Source organism: Panthera tigris, chromosome F3 (assembly GCF_018350195.1).
Source record: "Panthera tigris isolate Pti1 chromosome F3, P.tigris_Pti1_mat1.1, whole genome shotgun sequence".
Lineage (NCBI taxonomy): Eukaryota > Metazoa > Chordata > Mammalia > Carnivora > Felidae > Panthera > Panthera tigris.
In genome coordinates, this window is record NC_056678.1 from 44891745 (window position 1) to 44909412 (window position 17668).

The 17668-nt window shown below is 45.9% G+C and overlaps 1 protein-coding gene across 3 annotated transcripts in view; it reads right to left on the reverse strand.

Moving 5' to 3' along the window:
- Positions 1–893: 893 nt before the first annotated feature.
- EIF2D (eukaryotic translation initiation factor 2D) overlaps positions 894–17668 on the reverse strand; it is a 29282-nt gene continuing 12507 nt past the window's right edge. The window contains exons 5-15 of one of the 3 annotated variants that reach the window (XM_042975895.1): positions 15162–15269; positions 12812–13065; positions 12222–12339; positions 10498–10543; positions 9964–10067; positions 9717–9866; positions 9262–9351; positions 8476–8571; positions 7083–7203; positions 2625–2799; positions 894–1095 (exon numbers count right to left, since the gene is read on the reverse strand). In XM_042975895.1, the coding sequence (XP_042831829.1) occupies positions 1025–1095; positions 2625–2799; positions 7083–7203; positions 8476–8571; positions 9262–9351; positions 9717–9866; positions 9964–10067; positions 10498–10543; positions 12222–12339; positions 12812–13065; positions 15162–15269 (1333 nt within the window). In that variant the 3' untranslated portion in view covers positions 894–1024. The remainder of the gene's footprint in view (positions 1096–2624; positions 2800–7082; positions 7204–8475; positions 8572–9261; positions 9352–9716; positions 9867–9963; positions 10068–10497; positions 10544–12221; positions 12340–12811; positions 13066–15161; positions 15270–17668) is intronic. The other 2 variants (XM_042975897.1, XM_042975896.1) reach the window with 2 other exon arrangements.

Sequence of the window (17668 nt, forward strand, 5' to 3'; positions counted from 1 at the left end):
GGGAATGTGGCAAAAGCACGATAACCTCTCTTAGGAAAAGGATCATACAAAAAAATCTTGTGTACCATTTCAGGGAGTTCACAGATCCTCTGAAGACCAACTAAAGACCTCTTCCATGAGTCCCCAGTTAAGAAGTTCAGGGCTAAAGAAAGCATTTGTTGGATAAGACTCTTCCCTGTGACAAGGCCATCATGCCGCAGCCACATCACAATCTACCATCACCAGTGGCAGCGTGCCAGCGTTGGGGAAGAAGTCACTATTGTTGAGAAACCCATGTGCTTTTAGGATTTATTTTTATCTAGCCCAAATGTTGCTGCAACTTAGGGCCAAGACTTTCTTCTTTTGCCTTGCTCCATGGCAGAGAATAGCTGAGTTCTGCTTCTATGCGACTAACCCTTTACAGATGTGAAGGGACTATTTTTGGGCAAGAGGCTGTGGACTATTTGCTTAGAGGGGCTTTAAAACACTGGAAGTCCCTACCTGCCTGAGCTTTGGATGGGCCATCTGGCCTTGAAAGCAGGAAAGGCACTAAACCCACTGAAATCACATGTATAGAAAAGGGACTCCACAACAACCTCTTATGTCAATTTAAATTGGCGAATGACTGGGGCACCTGGGTGGCGCAGTCGGTTAAGTATCTGACTCTCAATTTCAGCTTAGCTCATGATCTTGTGGTTTGCGAGTTGGAGCTATGCGTCGGGCTCTCTGCTGACAGCTCAGAGCCTGGAGCCTGCTTCAGATTCTGTGTCTCCCTCTCTCTCTCTGCCTCTCCTCTGCTCATGCTCTCTCTCTCAAAAATAAATAAATATTAAGAAAACAATTAAATTGGCGTATGACTTGAAAATTTTACTACAACATTTTAGCTAAGTGGAGGAAACAAGAGGGAAATCAGATTTAGATTAGAATAAAAATTTATTTTGGTAAAGAATTATATTGTTTCATTTGTAAAAGCTGAAAATGCTCATATAAATTACCAGCCCAGAGCTTGATTTCCACTGGATCGCCCGCATGAAACAAGAGTCTGTTACTTCTTCTTGCCAGGTTTGGGGGCCTTTTCGAGGCCTTGGATGTGTTTCCGAGGAAGCTGATACTCTTCTACAATCCAAAAAGCAGAAACTCCAAGCTCGCTCTTCTCCTGCTCCCTCCCTGCCACCTCCTGCCCTTGGCCCCCCACCCCCATGGGCTGACCCACCTGCACAGCTACCTCCCCGCCCTCTCACCCCACTGTGCGCTCATTTCTGTTGTGAACTTCCGTTCAATCAACCTCCATCATGTGACCGCTTCTTCTATACCCAGCCCAAACCTAGCTCCTCTGGGAAGCGGTCTGGGATGGACCATTTATCCTTATACCTCATGGCTGAAATGTGTATTTTAGCAATTTTCACACTGATAGCCACTTTCTAGGGTATACTTGAGGCATTTATAATTTTCTCATGAGAGAGAATGTATGCATCTGTGTTTAGTCATGTGCTTGGCTATTTTCCTCTGTATTTCTTCTTAGTATCTCAGATAGGAATTCTTCACTTAAAGGGGTCAACTCCAAAAGTTAGCTACAGGGTCCTGCCTTAAGCCCTAAAATACATTTGCTTATTGAGCATTTACTATGCCAGGCCCTGAGCATGAAAAGGATGAAGGCAAGGTCTCTGACTTAAGTTGCTCCGTCTAGCAGAGCGCTGATATTAGGAAAAATTGGCCAAGTCGCAGACGCTAACCAGAAACATAAACACAACTGGAAAGTGATACATTGGCAATTTCTTAAATGCTAATTTAAGGACAGAAAAAAAGTGGGGCTGCTCTAAGACAGGCTTTGTTTGACCCCTAAGCTGGGCCAATGAGCCCAGATGTGGTTGGGCAGATGTGGGCTGTGGGAGGGCGGGCGCACCAGGCAAGGGAACAGAGACAAAAGCACCAAGTGTGAATGTGCCTGGCACATCTGGGGAACAGCAAGGGCGGCAGCATGGCAGAGGCCCAGGGGTGGGGGAGAGAGCTGCCAGAGACCCCGAGGGGAAGATGATCTGGACTGGGAGGGTCTTATTTACTGAGTGTAGGAACTTATTCTGAAGGCAGTGACAAGGCGTAAGGAGTTTTTACAGGAGAGTGATGCGATCTCGTTTGTTTTAGAAAGCTGACTCAGACAGATATGGCGTGAACTGAGGACAAACTGGAGGCTGGATGCCCCAGACGTGGTAGAAAGAACTCAGGCTCTACAGTGTGACAAACCAAAGTTCAGAGCTGGGCTACACCACCAAACAATTGAGTATCTCAGGGCAAGGTACTGAATCTCTCTGAAGCTCAGTTTCCTCATCTGCAAAAGAGAAACAGTTCTGCAGCATCATCAGATTAAGAGAGATCATGCCTGCATGAAGCCCAGCAAAGTACCTAGCCCAGTCTGGATGCTCAAAAAATGTTTTATAAAAGGGAGAACCAGGAAGAAAACTACTCCGATAGCATGGTGGAGAGAGCTCTGAATTTGGGGGGCGGGGTGGGGGGGCGGGGCAAAGGATCTGGCTCAAGTATTAGCTCCAACTCTTGCTGGCCAAGAACCATATGGCCACAAAGATTACGACGACTGGCGTGAGTTGAATTGGTGGGAAGATTTCTGCTCCTTCAGAGGGGATGCTCACCAAGCAACAGGCGGCTGAGGTGATGGACCTGGTTTCCCTGGATCTGGACCTGCAGGCTGTCCTTGGCCCCAGGGGCAGGCGTGACGGTCGCACTAGCCTGGCATCGCTGCTGGAGGATGGCGGCCACTGAACACGGGTCCAGGCCATAGGCCTCCAAGTTCCGGACCACAGTCACCTGTGGGGACAGAAGACTGATGGCAGGTGCAACCACAGGCCCTCCCCTTCACGGAGCCTTCTGGAGCCTCCGCAGCTCTCCACCCTCTATGTTCACCATCCCCACACCCACGGTACCTTTTCCTCCACGTGGTACTTTTATTTTTATGCTTGTTTCTTTCTATCCCATCCAATATATATACTTAATGGAATACTCTCTATCCCACATGTAACATGTGGGAACTTCTTAAAAAGTTCTTTTATGGGGCACCTGGGTGGCTCAGCCAGTTAAGCGTCCAACTTCAGCTCAGGTCATGAACTTGCTTTTGTGAGTTCGAGCCCCATGTCAGGCTCTGTGCTGATAGCTCAGAGCTGTCTTCGGATTCTGTGTCTCCCTCTCTCTGCCCCTCCTCTGCTCACACTCTGTCTCTCTCTCTCTCTCAAAAATAAATAAAGTTAAAAAAAATTCTTTTTAAGTTCTTTTATTATGAAGAGTTAAAAACATAAATAAAAGTAGAACTGATTACTGAGCTCCTACGTTCCCATCACTGGCTGCAACAATTATCAACTCAGGACCAACCTCAATTCACCTAGACCCCTGTCCATATTACTTTAAAGCAAATCCTCCTGCACATCAGATCATTTTATCTACAAATGCTTTTGTACGTATCTCTAAAAGATAAGGGTTCTTTCAAAGACAAAGACAAAACCATCATCACACCTAAAAATGAATGGACAATAATTCCTTAATATCAAGCATTTCATCAGGAACACACTACATTTTTCTATTATTCATCAACTTCACAAATGACATATATATCATTTTGAGATTTAAAAAGAACATCAACACTTAAAATCACAATTCTCTCTTTTTGAAACAAGTTCTCTCGCATTATTTGTGACTAGAGAGAGATGGTCGAGTATGTTACCATCAGGAGTGGGTTGGGGAGGGCTGCTCTCGATAAAGTTACAGGTTCCAAATAACCCAGGCCTGTCAAGGGACTCCAGCCCCAGAGAATCTCAGAATTGATAAGACATCAGAGGTCACACCTATTTCGGCACCCCCATCTGATGCATGAACTCCTGGCTACATCTTCCCCCAAGTGGTTGCCCAATCTTTGCTTGTAGACCTCCAGACAATAACTCCCTATTTTGCAAAGCACCAATTTTAATTTTGGACAATTCTAACTGCAATCATCAATATTAAAAGTTAATGTTTAAATAAGTTAATACAAGCATTCCCTGATTTTTCAGAGTACACGGTATGCCACTTGGCTCTTATGAAAAGTCCTACATTAGTACCTGTTTTTGCTAACTGATTCAAATCCACAGGGTTTTCGCTTTTGTAAAAAAAAAATGTGAAAAGGGAAAATAGCATTCGGCATTGGTCTTCTGGGAGCCCTCACAGAGGCAGCAGGCACCAAGCAGCAAGAACACCCCGGTCACTCCTTCCCCGGAACTATACTCAGCCACCAGAGCTTTGAACTTTGTGAGCATCTGGGCCTTATCTCCATCTATTCTGTGTATTTGTTAGCAAGATGTGTCCTGAGGTATCAGAAAAGCCTAAAAGAAGTTATTTCTGGGGTCCAGGAACACTCAAAATTTTTTCCATATAAATTCACGGTAATTGCTTTTTTTGCTTTGCAACCCTTTCAGGTTACAATAGGATTCAGAGGAGTGCTCCACTTTAAATAGTGGGGATTGAAGAAGACACAAAGAAATGGAAAAACATTCCAGCTCATGGACTGGAAGAACAAATATTGTTAAAACATGAATACTACCCAAAGCAATCTGCACATTCAGTGCAATCCGAATCAAAATTGCACCAGCATTCCTCTCGAAGCTAGAACAAACAATCCTAAAATTTGTATGGAACCACAAAAGACCCCGAATAGCCAAAGTAATATTGAAAAAGAAAACCAAAGCAGGAGGCATCACAATCCCAGACTTTAGCCTCTACTACAAAGCTGTAATCATCAAGACAGTATGGTATTGGCACAAAAACAGACACATAGACCAATGGAACACAATAGAGAACCCAGAATTGGACTAACAAATGTATAGCCAACTAATCTTTGACAAAGCAGGAAAGAGTATCCAATGGAAAAAAGACAGTCTCTGTAGCAAATGGTGCTGGGAGAACTGGACAGCGACATGCAGAAGAATGAACCTGGACCACTTTCTTACACCATTCACAAAAATAAACTCAAAATGGATGAAAGACCTGAATGTGAGACAGGCAACCATCAAAACTCTATAGGAGAAAACAGCCAACAACCTCTTTGATCTCAGCCACAGCAATTTCTTGCTTGACACATGTCCAAAGGCAAGGGAATTAAAAGCAAAAATGAACTTTGGGACCTCATCAAGTTAAAAAGCTTCTGCACTGCAAAGGAAACAATCAACAAAAAGAAAAAGCAACCAACGGAATGGGAAAAGATATTTGCAAATGACATATCGGATAAAGGGCTAGTATCCAAAATCTGTAAAGAATTTACCAAACTCAACACCTGAAAAACAAATAATCTAGTGAAGAAATGGGCAGAAGACATGAATAGACACTTTTTCCAAAGAAGGCATCCAGATAGCCAACAGAAACATGAAAAGATGCTCGATGTCACTCATCATCAGGCAAATACAAATCAAAACCACACTGAGGTACCACCTCACACCAGTCAGAATGGCTAAAATTAACAACTCAGGAAACAACAGATGTTGGTGAGGATGTGGAGAAACGGGAACCCTCTTGCACTGTTGGTGGGAATGCAAACTGGTGCAGCCGCTCTGGAAAAGTGTGGAAGTTCCTCAAAAAATTAAAAATAGATCTACCCTATGACCCAGCAATAGCACTGCTAGGAATTTATCCAAAGGATACAGAAGTGCTGATTCATAAGGGCACATGTACCCCAATGTTTATAGCAGGGCTATCAATAATAGCCAAATTATGGATAGAGCCTAAATGTCCATCAACTTACGAATGAATAAAGAAGATGTGGTTTATATATACAATGGAATACTACTTGGCAATAAGAAAGAATGAAATCCTGCCATTTGCAGCAACGTGGATGGAACTCGAAGATATCATGCTAAGTGAATTAAGTCAGAGAAAGACAGATATCGTATGTTTTCACTCATGTGTGGAATTTGAGAAACTTAACAGAAGACCATGTGGAAAGGGAAGGGGAAAAAAAATAGTTACAAACAGAGAGTGAAAGAGGCAAACCATCAGAGACTCTTGAATACAGAGAACAAAATGAGGGTTTATGGGAGGGTGGGAGAGAGGGGAAAATGGGTGATGGGCACTGAAGAAGGCACTTGTTGGGATGAGCACTGGGTGCTATAAGTAAGCGATGAACCATGGGAATCTACCCCCAAAACCAAGAGCACGCTGTACACACTGCATGTTAGCCAATTTGACAATGAATTATTTAAAAACAATAATAAACAAACAAATAGTGAAGAAAACTTACATACATAGAAACTGCTTAGTACAGAGTCTGGCACATAACTATACACTCAAGAAACAGTGCCTATTGCTAATTATTATTGAGGTTATCATTACCGGTTCTCATTTACTGCTTATATGTCAAGCACAATTCTAAGTGCTTCACGCATGTATATGCCTTCATCTGGTCCTCACGGTGCCTTATAAGGTAGGCATTACCACCATTTTTCACATTAGTAAACTCAGGCAAAAAACCATTAACTTTCTCAACGTCAAGCAGCAAGGCAAAAGCCACATTTGAACCCACATGTTCCTAATGCCAAAGCCCACTCTTATAACCATACATTAGAAAGTTCTTTATTTTGAACCCAAGTATGTCTTCTTGGGATTTCCACCCAGTATTCCTACTTGTCTTCTCAAGGCATCTCAGAATAAGTGCACTCCTTTTCCCAAGAACAGCTTTTCATACACTTGAGGACAGAATTTGTTTCCTATGTGTCTGTTGCCAGGCTAAACACACTTCTTTACAAGCTATTTTCACTGAGCAAGGCCCAAGAAGTAACAATGAGTGAGAGCTGAAAGCCCATGACAGGTCTAAGAGAAAAATAAAAATAAAATCTTGTTTACCTTTGGAACTAGGCTCTAGCGAGTTTCCCAGCACAAAATCCCAGAGGGAGGGAGTGAGGGGGCAGCATTACCTGTTTTCTATAAGGCCCAGCCCACTTACGCAAGCATGGGTCTTTCATTAACTATCTTTGTGGTGTGCCAATCTAAAATCCTCTAATCACATTGTAGAGAATAAAACTTATAGCAGGGACATTAAATCACCATCTTCCAACATTGTGTCTTTTAAAATTTACCTTTTTATTAGATGCTCTCTGTGCTAGGGTGATGTCAATTGGGCAGATTCTGCCTTTCTTCACAATGGGCTCTTGTCCTGGAAAAGTCACTTGATACACAGGCTGCAATTTTTCCAAACATCTGAAACAGGAGTTCATAAGCTATAGACTGGTAAAGCCAACAGAAGCTATCTCCTCATTCCCCGCTACGAGCGGGCGGCTGGGTGTGAGCCAATTTGCAGGCAGTGGTCTGCCCTGGGCTGCACTCAGAATCACCGACCTCACCCAAGGAGCTGCACCCAAGACCAATTACATCAGAAACTCCAATATTCTTTAAAGATCCCCAGAGCTTGGCCAAAGTCAAGGCCCATGGATTCAGGGAAGGGATCATCAGTGACCTGAACCCCTGAAAACTGTCCAGCGGCCTGGCCTTCTGAAAATCTGTCCGGGCTGCCTTGTGGAGTTTACTCCGTCTCAAGACTCTCCTGTACCCAGTGTGCTGAAGTGCTGCTTCACATTTGTGACGTGTTCCAGTGAATCTTTTAGAGAACTCCTTTACCACAAAGAGTGTCCACCTTCTACCTAACCAGATTTTCTCGTTATCCTATACACTGGGACTGACCAACTTTTTCTATGAAGGGCCCGATGGTAAATATTCTACGCCTTAAGGCCACAGGGTCTGTGCAACCAGTCAACTCTGCCATGGTAGCATAAAAGCAACTGACAGACAATACATAAACAAATGGGTGTGGCTGTATTCCAAAAAATACAGGTAGCGGGTCAGATCTGGCTCATGGGCTGTAGTTTGCAAACTCCTGATGTACATAATTTTCAGTTTTGATCTGTGGAACGAGAACAAAGAATAAGAATCTTTCTTTTGAAGACTTTAAGACAATTTCTCCCAGCCTTCTTTTTGCTTCTAAATCTTTCTGAAGCTCTTAATTTTAATTCATTGTTCTTCTTTCTCCCTTTTCTCTTTTTTTAAAAAATTTTTTAATGTTTATTTTTGAGAGAGAGAGAGACACACACACAGAGTGAGAGTGGGGAAGGGGCAGAGAGAGAAGAGAGAGAGAGAGAGAGAGAGACAGAGAATCCGAAGCAGGCTCCAGGCGGAGCCTGATGCGGGGCTCGAACCCATGAGCCGTGAGATTATGACCTGAGCTGAAGTCGGATGCTTAACCGACTGAGCCACCCAGGTGCCCCTTAGGTTCTCTTCTATATTGTGTTGGCTCAAATCATTCCAAGGAGCTTCCACATCAAAATCACCAAAACTGTGTTCATGTAGACGATTATCAGTTGAATTATGGAAAGAAAAATCAAAGACTAAGACAGTGACAACTTTACAGTTCAATGTGATAGACATTCAGGGGAGGGTGGGGGGAAACACTGGAGAGGGACTGCCAATCCCCACTACCTGGTCAGGAGACTGTCCCATGGAAGCTTCATGACTGTGTGCTGTTCGTTTTTCTCTAAGATGCAGTCACATAGGATGGGATCCAATTTCACGAGACTGAAGGGAAAGAAGAGATAATAAAGAAATGCCACTCCCGCCCCTACTGACCCCAGGGCCACCTCAGGATTCGTCTCTTATATGTCCTTTGTTGTCATCCAGAACCATTAGAACCAATTCAGGGACCACAGTCCATGAAGCAGTGTACCCTGTGGATGGGACGTATGGAAGGTTTTCCTAGAACAAGGGTAATGCAGGTGGTAGAGGGGAGGGGGTGATGGGATCCCTGGCTCAGTTCTGCTAACTCATCATGATTAGGCCAACAGTTTCCAACTCTCTGATCATGGGGATATCTTCTGGAAAAAAAAAAAAGGAATGGAATGTTCTTCATTTAGTAGTTTATCTTTTGTATCCACTTACTAAGAAAACAGAGAATACCAAAAAGCCACAAGGACTTCGGTAAAATTTTTCTAAGTTTGCATTTTATTCCTCACAATAGCACATGCATTTGAAAACCAGCAGTGGATATATACGAGCTGATACGAACTCAGGCTATATATAGTCAGTGCTAACAGCACATGTGGATCCGAGCACCAGACAACTCGAGGTGTCCACAGCCTCTGGCTCAGGAACCACTGGTCCAAACGGCTGTGCTTTCCCCCGTTCCCCTCCAGTGCAGACATCCTCCACAGGGTGTGCAAGAGTGCGTCGTCACGGACTAATCTCCAGCAGAGCTCCACACCCACTCACTTTTTGTTGTCTGCATCAACGAGGTCATTTCTCTTGACATAGTTGATGATGATCATCCGGACCTCACCGCCCTCGAGAATGCTCCCCTTCCTAGGTCAGAAATGACCGGGGGGGTGATTAGTTCCTGCTGTGCCAGGAGATAAACTGTGGACACCAAGACTCGCTCTCTGCTAGGCAGGCTGCTTTCCTGGGCTCTCTGACCTCTATTTTCTTCCCTTTCCTGACTGACGTGAGCAGGACCGTGTGCAGAGTAGTTACAGGTAGAAAAGGGAGAGGACTACTCTCATTTGTTCAGAGACGCTTCCCAGGGGAAGGAGGCTGGAAGCTGGACGTGGGAGAAAGGGAGGACTGGGCAGAGCACATTCTGCCAGTCCCAGAAGAAAGCTACTCAGCTGGAGAGGATCTATGGCCAGAGCACCAAGCAGGCAGAGGAGGGCTGCTCTCCAAAAACTCACTTGTGGCCAGACTCCTGGAAGAGCAGAGTCATGCTGGCTGGGACACAGTAGAGGGATTTTATATCTGGAGGGTGATAGGGCTGTTCCCTGCTACCCTCCTGGATAGTCTGGGAGGTCGGGGAGGGCTCGGCTATGACGAAAGATGTGATCCTAAAACCCGGCAGAAGGAAAGAAAAAACACATTTTATACTATACCCACGTGCCCCGGGCCAGCTGAGCTACGGTGACCAGGCCCCCCTGCACTCACCTCGGGTGCTTCCAGTCCACAGCCACAATGCTCTCCACCCCTTTGCTCAGCTCCTTCACCTGTATAATCTGCTCCTGCTGCATGTGCTGCAGGAACTTAGAGAGCTAAGGGAGAGAGGGCCAGTGCCAGGGACTCCACCGATGGCACGCACATCCTGAGCGCCTGACATACCCCACGCTGAGCCTGGCCTGTCCCTGGGTGGGGCGCATGACAGTCCCTGCCCTCATCAAACCAGGAACTGGGAGGCCCCCCACTCTGAGGCTCAGGGAGTGGGAAGCGGCTACAGACTAACTGGTGAAACCTTTTGGAACTCTGGCCAGATATAAAGGGGTGGAAGGGAGAGAGGGGCGTGGGTGCCCGCCCAACTGCCTCAGTCCAGGGAGAGTTTTCTTTCCCCTCCTTACACCAGGAATCAAAAAGCTTAATTCTAGCCTGAGCCCTACAGACAGGGCTTCCCCAGCGTCCATCCAGCTCATGGCACATGGGCCCCTACATGACTCTCTGTGTGGGTATGTGGAGAAGGTACCTGCTTACCTTTTTGTAGCTGGACTTCTTGATGTCCAGCTGTCGTCCTTCAGGGCTGGTGGCAGATGGAAAAGGCAAGTTAAGCTAACAGAAGAACTGTGGTGGGAGCTGCCCGGTCCTGAGAGGGGGACATTGTTCCTCAGCCATCCCCCTCCACATTCAGGTAGAAGCCGCTGTTCCAGACTCTGACCAGTGGTGGCATCAGAGAGGGATACCGACTTTAGGACACTCTAGATCACTGCTATCCGTCAGACCTTTCTGTAAATATGGAGCGTTCTCTGTCTGTCTATCCAATATGGTAGCCACTAGCCACATGTGGCTATTAAGCCCTTAAAATGCAACTCACGGGACTGAGGAACTACATTCTAAATGTTATTTAATTTTAACTAGTTTCAATTTAAATAGCCGCATATGGCTGGTGGCTACCATACTGGATATGGCTTTAGAGTTCTCTCAAACTAGACCACCTTCTGTGGTCTCCAAAGATTCACCTCAAGGAGAACCTTTCCAACACCAAGCTCACTGAGGCAACTGGGCCCAGGACAGGATTTGGCAAACTACGTGCTGTCGGCCATATCTGGCCACATCCCTTCACTACTGTCACTGAAAGGGTAGAGCCGAGTAGCTGCAATAGTGACTGTCTGGTCTGCAAAGTCTAAAATATTTACTATCTGGCACTTTATAGAAAGAGTTTGCTGACCCCTACCCTACAGCTGTTAATTTTGGGGTGGGATGGTCCTGAGAAAATCATAATCAGTCCCTGTTCTCAGAACTTACATTTTTCTCAAAATGTGACAAGCAACAGCAGTGGGATACACAGAGAGCCCTTCTAGAACCCCTCCCAGGTTAAGAACCTCTATCCTAGAGAAGACTCTAGGACCTCTTTCCCAGTTACTCACAACCCAGCAAGAACAGGACAAATTACCACACACTCTGACCCCACACTCATATAGGATGCCTTAAAGAAGCCCACATGTAAACAGGAAGAGAATCACATTAAAACCACACTTTAAAAAACACGGTAAAATTCTCAAAAAAGAAAAGTTAGTCTGAGTGTAAAAATCAGTGAGCAAACCATCTGATCTGATATTTACTGGGTGCTTATTAAATGTCAGGCTATTTAACTTTGACAACAATCCTACAAGCGCTGGAAATGAGGGTTCAGAGAAGCTCCATAACAAGTTCAAATACACCTTGTTCCAAAACCCTGGGAGCTGGCATTTAAGCCGAGATGTCTGTTTTCAAAGTCCAGGTTCTCTCTACATGTGATCCTGTCTCCTGGCCCCTGTGTTCAGGGTGTGGGGGGGCTCACATGGATTCTTCCTCCTGACACAATGTAACCAGGCCCACCTACTTTGAAAGTAACCTGTGAAGGGGCTGTACAATCCAAATGAAGCCTCCTGACTGAGAGGCTCCGGGGGGGGGGGGGGGGGGGGGGGGGCTCTTCCTGAATAGGACAGGCTGCCCGATTCATGAGACAGCCCGGAATCACCATAGCTGAGGCAATGCTCGGAGAATATGGGGAATTTTAACCCGAATCAACATCCTTTTGCTCGCTAAAACTGAAGTGTTCAACACTCAGGACCAAATTCATTTGCCAGATCAACCCTCCACTCCACTCTCTCCAGAGCATGTCCCTCAACCAATTCTCCCACAGCCCTGTCCTGACATACCACCAAGGGACAAGAGAGAGCCCTCGCCCCGGCCGCCAGCCCCCACCACGCCTTCCATACCAGCAGGACAACATGTGGCTGCCAAGGAACGTGCTGGTGAGTAAAGGGAGGTCAGCTTTTCTGACTTGGCATTTTAAAGCATGCAAGAAGCATCGCTGTACCAGTTCATCCATTTGTTCTGCAAGGAAAAGACAAGAACCACATTTTTCTGACGGATACAGAATGCCTAGTGTAGTACAATCCCCACCCAGCCCCACCCCTGCCTCACCCCCTTAGCCCTGGAAGGAACCCATCCTGGGCAGTGCAGCTTCTGAGTACTGAGCCTTTCAAGAGGGCAGACGGCAGAGAAGAGGTCTAGCCACAAAGTCCCACCCAGCCAGGAGCAAGTGCTTCTCTGACAGAGAAGTCAGAGCCTAAAAAAACCGTGGAAGCCTCTGGGGCTGGAAACAGTCCAAGTGCCAGGACAGACCGGCACCAGGGAAACATGACTGGTGTGAAAGAGACTCCAGGTCAGATGTCAAAGGGCTGCTGAACTACCCTCACCAAAACAAGGACTTTCCTGTTCTCCTAGAGCTGCTCTAGTCAGAAGCATAGCAAAGCACGTTTCCTAAACTGACAGGAAGTGGGTCCTTCTACTCCCAGAGCTATACCTTGAAGGGTCTTGCTGTCTGTGGGGTCTGGGTTCAGGCCCCTGACACTGGGGTCTTCCGAGGCTTCTGATAGGGACTTCTCCTCACACATCCGCTGAACCTCCCCATTCTCCTCCTCTCCCTCCAGGGTCAGGCGCCTCAGGTCTCCCTGCAGGGTGGGGTCTGCCTGGACAGACTCCTTCTCTTCACTGAGATCTGGGGGATCCAGGGCCAGTGGAGCAAGGGAAGGTGGAGAAGACTTGTCTCCAGATCGCCTGGAAAAATCGCATGTCAGAAACGGCAAGCAGCAGCCACGATATTCTCCAGTCCTACTCAGGGTCAGCTGGGAGTCCAGAGAGAGGAGGAGCCATGGCAGTGGTGTCCAGGAGAGAGCAGAGAGTCTGAGCTCCCATCTAAACTCTATTTCCAGGGCACCTGGGGGGGCTCCACTGGTTGAGCATCCGGCTTTTGATTTCCACTCGGATCGTGATTCTAGGGTCGTAGAATTGAGCCCCGTGTCAGGCTCCATATTCAGCATGGAGCCTGCTTAAGATTCTCTCTCTCTCTCTGTCTCTCCCTCTGTCCCTTTCCCCAACTTGCGTGCGCTCACACTCTCTAAAATAAAATAAAATAAAATAAAATAAAATAAAATAAAATAAACTGTATTTCTAATTCTGGGCCCAGAAAAACCCCTGCCTCAGTTTCCTCATCTCTCAAATGGGGAGGGTAATTCTTGCTTCCTCCCTGGCCCAAAGGAATAATAATGTCACTAATATACATCTGGGGACAAGGACAGATCAAAGAAAAAGTAGTTAAAAGAGAAGCCCCCAACAGTATCCCCTTCACATGAGTTAACAATAAAACATTTTGGGGGCGCCTGGGTGGCTCAGTCGGTTGAGTGTCCAACTTCAGCTCAGGTCACGATCTCGCGGTCCGTGAGTTCGAGCCCCGCGTCGGGCTCTGGTCTGATGGCTCAGAGCCTGGAGCCTGCTTCCGATTCTGTGTCTCCCTCTCTCTGCCCCTCCCCCATTCATGCTCTGTCTCTCTGTCTCAAAAATAAATAAGCATTAAAAAATAAAAAAAATAAAAATAAAAAAATAAAACATTTTGAATTAAATAAACAGGAAGATGCGCAGGTACCTGCAGTACCAGTGTGGGGAAATACAAATCCAGGGCTCAGAGTACTTGTCAAGGAACAAACACCTGGCCTGCTCCACAACTGCAGAATCAGTTGCTTCCCTGTGATGTCAGGGTGCAATCTAACCTGCAGCATGGAGATTACGTGGCTTTATGCCACCGAGTCTCGGGAAGACAGGGAAAAAAGCAACACCTCGTACAGAGCACGTGGAGCAAGATCACAGAAAGCAAACTCAGTTCTAACTAAGGGTTGCAGCACGTCTCGTAGTAGTGTTAATAGTGAGGCCGGACTCTACATTTAGGCTGTTCTGCTAAGTACACAAATTTTTTAAAACGTGGGCAAGGGGAACGGAGCCGCTGCTGGTAAAACAATTAGCAGTGTGACCCCGACGGCCCTGCTCACACTGACAGAACAGCAGGTGCCTGGAGAACATCCGGAAGCAGCCCTCACATATCCGCTGGCACACAGGCCAACGGGGTGTACCTGCAGCACAGCAGGCTTCGGCCAATTCTTATCAAATGAGGGACTCCGACGCTGGGCTGAAGATGTAAGGATGTGTCTATGCCAACAGGCCACATCACCCAGCCTAAAGACCAGGTAGAGTGCTTTTGAGAAAAGTACTATTACTGTTTTGGTAAAAATGACAAGAAAATAACCAGAAAATAAACTGGTACATGGCCTGAGAAAGCAAGTGTTATGGTGAGAAAACGTAACTTCCACAATAGGGAGATTGGAAATGGGAAATCTGAACAAAAAAACTAATCAGGTCATGACTGTGGTGCCTGAAGGTCTACTCTGCTTTGATCTGGAATCATAAGCGAGAACACCGGCGCACTCACTGTAGGCAATAAGATGCCTAAATGTGTGTGGCAGATAGAACCACACTGATTAAAGCCATATAAAACAAGAATATCCCTGTACTGAAAGGCAGAGCAGAGAGCCTGTAAGGCCTTCTTCTAGGCCCAGGATTCTACAATCCACCTGGAAGATAATCAAAGTTCTCTGCAATTTTTCTCTGAACAAGAACAAAAAAAATTAAACCAATCCATCCATCCATCCATCCATCCATCCATCCATCCATTTTTCCTTTCCACACTAGCAAAGAAATTAATATCTGGACCAGCAACTTGCAGAAGGATGTGGCAGGGACCCAGGCTCTCATTTGTGAATGTAGGCCCTGTGCTCTATCCCCCCAGCCAGCCATCTCTCTGACAGAAGGAACACGGAACCCACCATAAGTGGTCCTGGTAGGTGTGGAGCACAGAGAAGCCCCTTCCCTTCAAGCCTGAAGTGAGCATCTCGGCTGTGGACATGGCAGCAACTCCGACGGCAACGGGGGCTCTGAGAGGGAGGAAGCCAGACACACACGTCAGGGAAAGTCTCACAGGAGGGCACATGTCAGGACTATCTCTCCACACATATGCTAAGAGCACCGCGTTTGCAAACTGGAAGCAACCACCCGCATCACAGGAGTAAACTCAGTCAGGTCTCAGTGTTCTTCAGATTAACTCTAAATAGGACTTTCAAAAATCCCTTGACCAACATGCCCCTTCTAAGTAACTACTCTGCTGATGTCATCACTGTTTGTTTTATCCCTATTATGAATCAAACCCAGGCATGACTTGCAAGCATATTTAAAGTTACCTTTGTTATGATCTCACGGTTGTGAGATCAAGGCCCATGTTGGCTATGTGCTGGGTGTGGAGCCTCCTTAAGACTCTCTCCCTCCCTCTCTCCCTTTCAAAAAAAAAAAATTCCCTCCATTTAATTCCAAAAATATAAATGACCTCCCTTACCTTAAAGGCATAGCCATCCTATGCAGAGATTCAAAAGGAAGGCCATTCGTATGCCATAAATTAGGCCAAGGGAGGCCACAGGGAAGAGAGAAGAGAGGAACAGTGGAACTAACTGGGGAGGTTCCTTCTAAGCTGGCTCTTTATTACAGGGCTCGCTCCTTGTAACCATCTACTAAGAACTGAGTGAGTCCAGTGATTATCAAAAACAATCTCTTTCACAGTAACTACATACACTTCCAAAGCCCAAATGGGACACGTGTGCCAGCCCAGTCCTTAAGCATTTCCCACACACTGCCTGTAAGGTCTGCTGCCCGACAGGATCACAGAGAACAGACAAGCCTGGCCAAGGTCACCTGGGCACAAGGGAGGAGATTCAAGGGCAGAGTTCCCAACACCTGAACTTAAGAAAAACGTTTGCTAAGCTGGTGGCTCCACTTACTGTGCCCACAGGTCAATCAATTACTGCCACAGAAACTTTGAAGCTGGCTTCTCTCTCAGTTCCAAAAAGAGGGATCTTTTTCTTCTACCTCTGGAAGGGCCGATGGCTCAAAAACTTCAATCTCGAACATGCTTCATATTTTTAATAAACCCCCCTTCATACCCTCATTCTCTGCCACAAACCATCTAAAGCTACATCCCCACAGACGTTTTAAAGGCCAAATTGAGCAGGCCAAATACACGTTTCTGTAGTTTTCTCCCATCTTGGATAGAATCCCGGGGGAAAACCAGTGACACCACCGTCCTTTTCAACTGCAAGTTGTGCAACAGGTAAACAAGGAAGGAAACCTTTCCAGGTCTTGGTTCCAAAAGGTTCAAGGAAAACAGGAGAACATGAGTAGCAACAGTAAGATCTTTCAACGCTGACCCCTCCCATGCCTACAATCTCTCTTTCTCTCTCAAAGAAGCAATGAGAAAAATGAGGTATGTTTCACTCAAGATGCCACAAGGAAGAACAACGGATTGTATCCAGTGTTGGTGGGAGTGTAGGAAGACACACTCTCCCTAGAGGCGTCAGTAAGATACTGTTTGTGATGAAGACACACTGGAGGCGACCACAAGGTCCACTCGGAGAGGACCTCTTCCATCACCATATAGCAGGTAAGAACGCTCAGCGTCCCTGAGCTTGCTGACCTGGAAAATGTCCCCATGATCTTAAGTGAAAAAACAATACAGATAAAGTGTAATTCCATTTGGTTGTATTTTTAACCTACACACCAAAATCGTACATTTTTATATGCACATATATACACACATTCAAGAAGGCTGACAAGGATGTATGCATCAAATGATACAGTTACTTCTAGGAGAAAAGAATTTTTCTGAACTATTCATATGAATATTCCCTAATTTATTTTTAAAAAGAAGCCGTGGGGTGATGGCTGAACGACTCTATAAAAATACACTACAAATCACTGAATTGTACATTTGGAATTGGTGAATTTTAGAGTAGGTAAACTATATCTCAATAAAGCTATTGGGGCATCTGCGTGGCTCAGTCAGTTAAGCTTCCCACTCTGGGTTTCGGCTCAGGTCATGATCCCAGGGTTATAGGATTGAGCCCTATATGGGGCTCTGTGCTGACAGCATAGAGCCTGCTTGGGATTCACTCTCTCTCTATCCCTCCCCCATTGCGTTCTCTGAAAAATAAATGATTAAAAAAAAAAAAGAATTAAGAGAGAGAATGATGACGTAGATGATGGGGAAAAAGGTGTTAAGACAATGAAAGAAAGACCAAGAAAATGTCACAGACAAGATGTGGTAGGGTCCCCTCCCTAAGGAGAGAAAAAAAGAGAGGGGAAAAAAACCACTTCAGGTAATCTGGCTATGCACCTACGTGACAACATCATGACCTTGTAAACTGAGACTACTTAATCAGACTACATGTTTGTGTGTGTCACCATACATGGAAGACAAAGAAATAGAAAATATATAAAAAACTATGCC